The sequence below is a fragment of the Pterocles gutturalis genome, unplaced genomic scaffold, assembly GCF_000699245.1.
Source record: "Pterocles gutturalis isolate BGI_N339 unplaced genomic scaffold, ASM69924v1 scaffold32152, whole genome shotgun sequence".
Taxonomy (NCBI): domain Eukaryota; kingdom Metazoa; phylum Chordata; class Aves; order Pterocliformes; family Pteroclidae; genus Pterocles; species Pterocles gutturalis.
In genome coordinates, this window is record NW_010113805.1 from 1 (window position 1) to 9,956 (window position 9,956).

At 53.0% G+C, this 9,956-nt stretch overlaps 1 protein-coding gene across 1 annotated transcript in view; it reads left to right on the forward strand.

The window, feature by feature from the left end:
- Positions 1-5,060: 5,060 nt before the first annotated feature.
- LOC104462630 (LIX1-like protein) overlaps positions 5,061-9,956 on the forward strand; it is a gene marked incomplete at its 5' end in the record, with an annotated part of 6,674 nt that continues 1,778 nt past the window's right edge. The window contains 5 exons of the mRNA XM_010074638.1: positions 5,061-5,224; positions 6,173-6,313; positions 7,020-7,115; positions 8,848-8,925; positions 9,737-9,940. Coding sequence (XP_010072940.1) covers positions 5,061-5,224; positions 6,173-6,313; positions 7,020-7,115; positions 8,848-8,925; positions 9,737-9,940 — 683 coding nt within the window. The remainder of the gene's footprint in view (positions 5,225-6,172; positions 6,314-7,019; positions 7,116-8,847; positions 8,926-9,736; positions 9,941-9,956) is intronic.

Sequence of the window (9,956 nt, forward strand, 5' to 3'; positions counted from 1 at the left end):
TGAGGCGGTTTTTCCCTCCATCTTCTTCCCATCGCCCTCTCCCAGGGTGTGGGATCATCTCTGTGTCCCCAGGGCTGGGATTTTTCTTTGCCCCTTGTCCTTCCCTCCCTGCTCTGGAGCCCGGGCACCCTGTCTCCCATCCCATCGCTGGAGAATTTGGGATCTTCTCAGGGTCTTGCCCTGTCAGGTCCCCCTTTTCCTTCCAGCCTTGTGGCTGGGGCTCTCCTTCCCCATTACTTCTCCCTTGTCTGGGATTCTCGTTGTCACCCCTTTTCCTTGGTCCTTGCTGCCCTTCCCCGTTCTCTCCTCCCCATCATAACCCTTTAGGTGTGAACCTCTCCAAGACCCTCTTCCTTCCCTCGAATTCGCATGGCAGCCTTGCTGGATGAGTGACCTGCTTCCCTTTGCTTCCCGCCGCCCAGCTTTGAGCACCTTTTTTCCTACAGATCAATGATTTAGAGAACAGAAGAGAGTCAGGAGCCTGTCCCATGCTGATGTTCCCTCTCCCAGCAGCGTTCAGCCAGTGGTTTGCCCACGCGATGGGCTGTCAGGGTGACCGAGGAGGCATCCTGGACTGTTGTTGTTAGGTTAAATGTCAGTAATAAGCGTCTTGTACCATTTGTGGAGACTTTTCTGCTGTCTGCTGCTGTCTCAACCCTCGTGCTTGGGATCTCCTGGCCCTGCAGAGTGAGCTCGGAGGATTTGGGCAACGTTGGAGGTGAGAGTGGGGAGGAAAGGAGGATCCCTGCTCCAGCCTGATCTGTCTGGGGCTGTTCATGCCAAAACCCTGAAAGTGAGGAAAGTAAAAGTGAGTAAAAGAAAGCCGCTAGTTTCTCTGGGTTTGCCTTTTCCCTAAGGAATCTTGTGGTTTTAGGAGTTAAGCTGGAGAAACAGTCACGGGTCTTCTTTTTTTAGAAAGCTTAACGCAAACTTTTGGTTTTGTGGGATGAACCGTTTCCAGATACCTAATTTGATGTTGGCTTTTTTTGGCTTTTGTAAGTTAGGGAATGAAGACAAGGTAGGGGTGGGCGAGTCTACAGGTGACCACGAAGGTGGGCGTAGGAACCTTGGGCGGACAATTCCCCAGCTTGTGGTTTAAAGCCCAGAAGCTTTCCTACTTGTGCTGTGCCTTTAACAGGTAAATGTGCGATAAAGTTAGAGAAAGCAGAGGCTCTTTATTCTTTTTAATGTTTTTTAGATGTTTTTAACAGGAAGAATTCTTTTCGTGCCGTAGCGACTTAGTCCTCTGTACGTAATTCCTTTACTTGACGTCAGGGCAAAAAAAATTTCTTTCAACGAAAGGCAGCAGTGAAGAGGACTCTGCTGGGCAATCCTTCGCTGTTCCTGGTGGCCGCAGCGTTCCTAGGATCCCCCTCAGTCCTGTGCTCTGCACGGCTGCACCTTGTCGATAAATAAAATCCCGACTGGGAGGAGCAGTCAGCTCTGCGTTTGTGCTGGAAGAGGCTGTTGTGGGGGTGTTAAGTACTCCACCACGCTCCGGTGTCGGGGGGCTCCAAGTATTGCATCAGAGGCACGCGGTCGTGCGAGAGCTCCCGGAGGAGGCTCGGATCTGGCTTTCTTGTAAAAGTACAGAAGCAAAAAAAAAAAAGCACGTATTTTACTGGCCCTGGGAGGGGGAAAAAAAATCTTCTGCCCCACCCGAAAGGAGACACTTTGCAACTATTTTGAGTTTCTGGCTTCTTCCGGCTACAGCAGCAGGTCCAGGAGTTGGTCGTACGCTTCCAAACGGCGAGTGCTTGGCAGTGAGCGCCGCTGGCGTGCGGGGGGACCGCTGCTCGTCTGGCTCCGGAGTGACTCGGCGCCATGTGGAATCACTTAATCTTCTGTATTTAATATGCAAGTCAGATGTGCGATCATATACGCAACGCCGGCACACAGGGTTACGCTCCAAAGCAATAAACAGATCCGAGTGATGGTCGGAGCAGGCTCTGCTTTGTGTCTCCCAGCTTCTCTTCGTCTTTTCTCAGAGTGGCAAATTTCGAGGGTCAGCCTCTGACAGGAGCCGCCCCGTGTGAGTTAAGCCGAGCTCTGTAGATCTGCTCGTCTCTCCCACACAGAGAGGTGGCAAAGGTTTTTTTAGAAGATAAACATTTCCAGTTCCTGCCCTCAGAAATGCAAACAGACTAAAAAGTTGATGCTGATGGTAAGAGTTCCTGTGTTGAGAGAGACTTCTCCTTGCAGGCATTTCCCGTTAAACACGACCTCGTGCAAGGTGCAGAGAATCCCTCGCTTCTTCAGCATCTCTACCTGCGTTCAAACCCTCCAGGTGGTTTTTTTTTGCCCTGCCCTCTCCCCAGCCTGAGCGCTGCGTTGTGTTTCATGCTCCGTACGGGATTAAAACCTTTCAGGGTTTCCTTTCTCGAGGACTGGCCTCTCGCAAAGAGGAGACATCCCACTGTCCGCGATGCTTTCTGAAAAGCAAACTTCCCTTCTCCTGCCCCTTTCCCCCACGTCGCTATTTAGCGATTTAGTGGTAGGAGGAGGGGGTGAAGGAGCAAGGCTGAAAATCATCGATCCGGAGCAAATTCAGACCAAGATTTCACTTTGCATTCGGCACGCCGCAGTGCGCAGCCAGTTTGCCGGCTGAATAGGGCGTCTGTGGTGGTGTAGCTGGAGCTGCACTGGGAAGGAGAGGGCAGATGGGCAGGTGGCTGTTTGCTCTCCAGCCCTACAAAAGCACATTGTTCTGAAGCGTTCGTGGAGTTTCAATGAGGCATTTTACTCTCTCATCTCCTAAAACCGTCCTGCCTGCGGCAGCTGGAAGCATTGAATCCAGTCTGGGAAGAAAACCTCTTTTGGATGCTTCTCAGCTGTCTGACCTATTGTTCCAGTCGCTAACGAAGTACCCAGCCGGCGGCTGGCACAGAGGAACCCTTGTCTGGGGCTGAAAACACAATTCCCTGCCTGTGCACGTGTCGCACGGCATCTCCTCATTAACCTGCTCTTCACACCAGCTTCTCAGGCTTCCCTCCACTCAACCAAACCAGAATTTCTCTGGATTTTCAGACTGATTCTGTTTGTCGGGAGGGTTTGCCTTGCCTGACGTAGCTCAGCTTTCTCTGTAGTCTCTTGTGTGGTCGCTGCTGTGAAGTCTCAGTTGCCCAGTGCCAAACGGTCCCCGAAGCCGTGATTGAATCGGGCATTGTCTCCCCAGATCCGTCGGGGATTACGTGCGTGATTTACGCCGTCCATGGGAAGGGAATCTGCCTGGATGGGTGGGAATGGTGCGCTGGAGAGCTGGCAGGGAACTGGGTATTGTTTGTCCGGCTTTTTGTCAGTCTTCAGTGGAAAATTGCCCCTGTCTTGCATGTTTCATCTGAAGAAAAACAACCCAAATTAAACTTGAAAATCATCCAAAGCGACTGCTTGATGAAGAAAAGCCCTGAAAAGCCTGTGGTTGAAAGAGGAGGAAAATGCTTAGCGAGGAACTACTGTGGTAGCGCCTCCTCACCCGGCTTCGTCTTACAGACAGCAATAAAACAAAATAAAAGGCTCGAGCTCGCCGTCTTCCTGCAAGCTGCCTGGCTGAAGACATAAACCATTGGAGCGCTGTGTGGGCAGCTGAAAAGTTCGGCCAGGGTGGCTTGTGATGGTCTTGGCACCTCACATCCGCGCGTGGCCTCGGATTCACCTCCCTTTTCTGTCTGACCCCAGGAGACTTGGAGAGCCGCAGCCTCATCGTGCTTTGCCCAGGCGCTTGCTGCCTTGCACGCGGCTCCTCGCAGGGGATTTTTGGGGGTTTTTTTCTCATTTTAATAAGCGAGCGATCTCTGGGGTAGAGTCCTTTTAATGGCTCTGGTGTTCGCGAGGAGTTGCTGCAATCTGTTTCGCAGATCGCCTCGCTTCAAAGCCATCGCTGAGATGAAAAAGGGTCGGAGAAGGAGCACTGAGGAAGAGCTGAGGGAAGGCCAACCTCCTCAGCGCAGAAGGAAGCTGAGAGCGAATTCGATGGGCCTTAGAGCGTTAGACGCTACGACGTTCATTTTTCTTGCCCAAACTCTGAGAAAGTAAAGGGTGGGTAATCAGAGGGAGTCTTGGCGATGCTGAGGATTGGAAAATGAAGAGAACAACAGGATAGCTGGCTTGTGGTTGCAGCAAACACCTCTAGTGCGTATGAAGATGAGTTTAGTCTCGTGGATTTGGGCTGCAAGCCGATGGCCGCGAGGGCTGTGTGTCAGTTGGCTGTGCACAGTGGGTTGTTAACGCTGGGTAAGGGCTCAAACCCCCTGCAGCGAATTTGGTGCTCCAGAAGAGGTGCCTGCTTAACAAGGACTCTCTGAAAAGACTCTTAATTACCAAAGTCAACGTTTTAGGCTCTGGTTTCCTGACTGGGATGGAAAAAACACTTCTGGTAACAAAGCTGATCCTGGTTTTAGCCTGTGATTCACTGTTTTACGCCCTCCCATGCCGAGTGGCACAAACGAGATTCTCCACTAGATGTTTCCGTTCTCTTCCACGCTGTTACTCGCTCTCTACGTGGCGGTTAAATCCTCCCACCCCGTGACAGGGAGTTCTGCCAGAAGGCCTCAGGGGGCAGCTTTACCCCTCGGGTCACCTCTTGCACCTCCATCCTGTTGTTTTGAGCCCAGTTCAGGGGGTTTCTCTCCACCCTGACAGTGCCCGCGCAGGTCAGCTGGTTTATTTTTCTCTTAAATGTTCGACTGTCGGTACTGAGGATCAGGTGAGCAGACCTGCTGCCAGCCCTCTTTTCACGTCCTCTCCTGAAAGCTTTTCCCTCAGTCTGTTGGAACGAGAAGAGCTTTTCTGTAGGAAGCTTTGTTTTATAACTCGGCGGTTCTCTCTGGCTGGGAGAGGCGTGTTTGTGTTGACATCGCACACCTCCAGCTCCCCATGAAGCTGACGGTTTTTAATCCGAGACGTAACCGAGCTCCCCGGGCAGGGCCCTGCCTGCGTGGGCGGGAACACACAAGCATTTATGCCGCTCTGTTTCTGGATGCGGCTGCTCCTGGCGGGTGATACCTGAGGAAACCAGGCTCTGTTTTCTGTGTCTGAACTCTGTTCTATTTCTGTCTCCGCAGTGAACGTCGTGGAGGCCCTGCAGGAGTTCTGGCAGATGAAACAGTCGCGTGGAGCCGATCTGAAAAACGGGGCCCTCGTGGTGTACGAGATGGTCCCGTCCAACAGCCCGCCCTATGTCTGCTATGTCACCTTGCCGGGAGGGAGCTGCTTTGGCAGTTTCCAGGTACGATCGCGCGGCTGGAGGCTGGCCCTGCTGCGTCGCTCGCTCTCCAAAGCTGTCTAACTTGGGTGCCCTGAGAATCTTTCCCCACCAGAATTCCTGCTCAAATCTCTTTCTGCGCTGGGCACAGCATTAACATTTTCCTGCTGGTTTGAAGGATGAGAATGACATGGCTCTGACTGTAACCCTCTTTCATTTCAAGCTGGTAATTAACTATAAAACCCTGCCCGACCTCAATCCGGGAAGGTTTGGGTTTGATATTTCATTCTCCTTCCCAGGATTAAGCAGTGGGATGTATTTACAGGCTGCAGCTCAACCAAACTGGTAGAGTCCTATTTCCTCGCAAGAGCGCTGGATTTGACCCAGAACCTCTCAAAAGACTCTAGAAATCAAACCAGAACGTTGGATCAATAGTTTCTCCCCTCTTGCTGTTTCAAAGGCAAATGGCCAGCCCAAATACCTCACCCGAAAGATTAAGGTCCAAAAATCACAACGGGTCCTGACTGCATTTTGGATTCTTTGCTGCAGTGGCTTTAGGCAGCTACTCTCTAGTCTGGGTTTGAAGAACGTGTCCAAAAGCAACAGTTCTCGCAGCTACATGGTCTCCCCCGTCCTGAAGAGCAATTCTTGTGCTTCGGAGTAATTGGGGTACGGTTTGGTTTTAAGCTAATGAATTTTGTTGACAATGTGATTGGTGGCGTTTCCTGGTGCAGATATGTGCTGAGTTCAGCTGCCTGCCTCAATTCTGTGCTGAGCGTGGTTGGGATAGCTGCGGTCTGAAACCAGCTCCTAATGATTTCAGGATGTCTGAGGGCACGACTTTCCAAAACTACCCGATGCTGCCACCTCATCCCCATCCCGTGTGGCGAGGGGAGATGTTCGGAGCATGGGGCTGAAGGGGTCTCGGTCCTCCGCCGTCTTTCTGTCCTGACAGCGTTTGTCTCTCCTCAGTTCTGTCCAACCAAGGCTGAAGCCCGGAGGAGCGCTGCAAAGATTGCGCTGATGAACTCAGTCTTTAATGAGCACCCCTCCCGGAGGATCACAGATGAGTTCATCGAGAAGAGCGTTTCGGAGGCCCTGGCATCGTTCAACGTAAGGCTTTTTGGTGACAGCGGCACTTGCTGGGGACAGATTGATGGGGAAAAACCTCAAATCATGGTAATAGAAGTTCTCTTTTACATCTGGAACCCTTTATGGCAGGTTTTTTTCAGTGACTTCTGAGCATTAAGCCTTTTAATGGTAGCTCTAATTCTCCTCCTCCTGCTCCCCCTCCCGCACGGTCTCACCCTCTTTCCGCGCTGGGTGGTGTTGCCCCCCGGATCAGGGCGGGATGATCAGACCGAGACGTGGATTCACGGGGCCCTTCTGTCACCACGTTGTCACATTGCCTGGCTTTCTTCCAACCAAATATTTTCCAGAAGCTTGCATTTCTGGCGGTGGGAGCTTTGCATTCTTCTTTTACTGCTCTGATTATACCTTATGCTGGAGGGAGTTCTCACTGTGCAGTCCCGTGGCGCGTGACGGTGCCCAGAGAGCTGGGAAATCGCCATCATGGGCTGCAGAAAAAATCCCATTTCCAGTGGCATTGTCAAAATCAGAGCGGGCTCTGTCGCTCCGTGAGAGCCGTAGCGAACGATCCAAGTATTCGAGGCTGCGTTAGGCTGGTAAGCGCGTCTGCTGGCGCAAGGCTGAGGTGCTGTCCTGCTTAATCTGGCCGGGAATTACAGAGGTGGAGATGGCAGCAGGTGAGCCGCACGTGGTCGGGAATTGCAGCTCTCACGTGAAATGTCTCTTGCAGGGCAATCGAGAGGAAGCCGATAACCCCAACACCGGGATCGGTGCTTTCCGCTTCATGCTGGAATCCAACAAGGGAAAATCCATGCTGGAGTTCCAGGTACTGTCATAATTTAATGATGTGGTTGGGAAAAAATGATCTTTCAGCTTCGTCCGTGGTGCTTTATACTCAAAATAAAAGTGGGGCTTTCCTCTTAGAACACGTCTCGGGATTTGGGGCACTTCCCGGTGCTGGTATAGCAGCGGAATACTTTGGATTGGGCTTCTCTCTGTAACCGCTCTGTGATACTTGCACGGCGCAGTGTTGTGAAGGGGCGTGCGCTCTCCCAGTGCCACGTTTTCAGGGACGTGTGCTCTCCCGGTCCCGTGTTTTCAGGGGCGTGTGCTCTCCCAATGCCGCATTTTCAGTGACGTGCTGCTTAGATCACTGGTGCTGGGGGTCTGCGTGATACCTCCGGGTGCCATAACTCACGGCGTTAAGCGAGCTGTTTAATTTAAGGGTTTATCCTCTCCCTGTGAAAGAGGAGATAGCTCACTTCCCGTAGGAAAGCTGGTGAAGATCTTTCATCCAAAGACCTTTTTGATTGTGGAATTAGGAGTCGTGATTACTGTATTTACATGCCCTCAAACCACAGCATTATCTTCGGATCCTACTGAAGTATGCTCGGTCTGTCGCTCGTTACGACAAAACATCTGTGAAATGAAAAGTCCAAACTGCTGAGGGAAACGGCTCCAACGCTTCTCTGGGTAAGGGAGCAGAAGGAGTCCGTGTGGAGCAGCTGACTGAGAGCTGAAGTTCTGCTGGGCTTTACTCCAAACTGCTCCTGCGAGTAGAGCGGGGCAGCCAGGTAAACAAGGCTGTTCAGAGCGCTCTGAGTTCTGCGTGGGACTTGATAGCCTTGGAGCGTTCTCCTTGCCAGGCGGGACGTCTGTTCCCGCACGCACAGAGCTGTCGTTAGGACAGTGCTTTGAGATTCCTGAATCCTTTTAATTTAAACTTGGGCTTCAAAAGTAACTCGAAGTGATTCTTGTGCAGACGAGTTGACTGTGAGTGCAGCAACTGGCGCTGGGTTTTTAAAAGAGGAGAAATCAGACCGTAGCTCTGCTCCAGCCAGCGAAGCAGCGTTTGGATGCATCTCAAAGCAGGCGCCTTAAGTCTGTAGCGTCGCTGCGTTTGGGGTTCTTTGCTGTAGGCAGAACTTTTCCCGGAGCTGACTCCTGGCCTGGCTCATTTCCCCTGGACGGAAATCCTCGGTGGCAGAGGACAGAAGTGTTTACATGAACGGGGCTGTTGACCCGCGACGCCTGTGTTGTGTGTATTCCTTTGGCTTTGGGAAGCCTGACTGGTCCCTGCAAGTTTACGAGGGAAAATTTGGGTGGCCCGGAGAGGGAAACATTTGCTTGGAAAACCTCAGGTTGTCCCCCACTCCGGCGGGTGGCTTAGCCTGGAGGTTGGGAGATGACGGAGAATCCCTGGGGCAGAGTGAAGCATCGGCATCTCTGTCTCCTCTGCGATCCTCTCGCCTGGTCGGGGGATTTTTGTCTGGTGGGACGAGCCGGGCTTTGCCCTTGTGTCTTGGCTCCTGCGACGCCAGCGGTGCCTTCTGCCTCCCCCGCTTCTGCAGTTTTCTTGTCTCTTGGATAAATCTTCGCTCATTAACACTGGAAGTTTTTTGTTTACGGACTGTGGAGTTGCAAACGTACTTTGCGACCCTCACAGTTGCGAAGGACCGGGCGCGATGTTGCAAAGTCCTTCTCGGCTTCTTGTTCCCCCCTTCGCTCCTCGTAATGCCGAATCCTCGCCCCAGGCTGAGCGCCTCTTGCCGTTGCAGGAGCTGATGACAGTGTTCCAGCTGCTGCACTGGAACGGCAGCCTCAAAGCCATGCGGGAGAGGCAGTGCTCGCGGCAGGTGAGTCTGGGCTCCGCGCGTCTCCAGCAGTTGGACTCTGGGTGCTTGAGTGTGGTGGGTTTACCCTGGGCTGGGAGCCAACCCCACAACCCCTTCGCTCACCCTCCCGAGGATGGGGGAGAGAATTAAAGGGGGGAAGGAAAAAAAGGGCTCGTGGGTTGAGATGAGAACAATTTAATAACTAAACTGCAAGAATATTGAAAATAATAGTGTATGCAGACATACAAATGAGTGACACACAGTGACACTGCCCCCCACCCCGTGACCAAGGCTCAGCCTGTTCCCAGCTAACGATCCCGGAGCAGGGAGGGTCCCGAAACCGCACTCACGGAACGGAGAGAACAGTCCGAGCGTCCCAGACCGAGAGCTGACCAGGGTGGGAGGGAAAGGCCTTGGGAGAGCGACCACCTGGAGCGAGATGACCCGGAGCCAAAGAGATCTGGAACCAAAGGGGCCGATCTTCCGGAGGGTCCTCACCTCTGTCCTGGGCATGATGGGTATGGTATGGGATAGATTATTGGCCACTCTGGGTCTCAATCCCAAACCTCAGATCAAATCCTGGGCTGGTCGCTGGGCTGTGCTCCCTCCCAGCTTCTGTTTGCGGGCAGCAGAGACTGTTCTCAGCTTTCTCCTGAGCACAAATCCAAACCGCAGCCTTTTGCTGCCTGTTACGAGGAAAGTTCACTCTGTCTCAGCTTTGCTCAGGACAGTGAGGTCGCAGCAACCTTCTCCTCAACCTTCTCCGCTGCTGCTGAGCGCTGTGTGTCCCGTGTAGTAATTTCTCCCCCCTGCCTGTGTCCGTTCCCCCCAGGAGGTCCTGGCTCACTACTCCCACCGCGCTCTGGACGACGACATCCGGAACCAGATGGCCATGGACTGGGTGAACAGGGAGCAGAACAGCCCGGGGGCCCTTTCCAGAGAGCTGGCTTCCACCGAGCGAGAGCTGGACGAAGCGCGCCTGGCCGGGAAGGAGCTGCGCTTCCATAAGGAGAAGAAAGACATCCTGATGCTGGCGGCGGGGCCCACGGGGG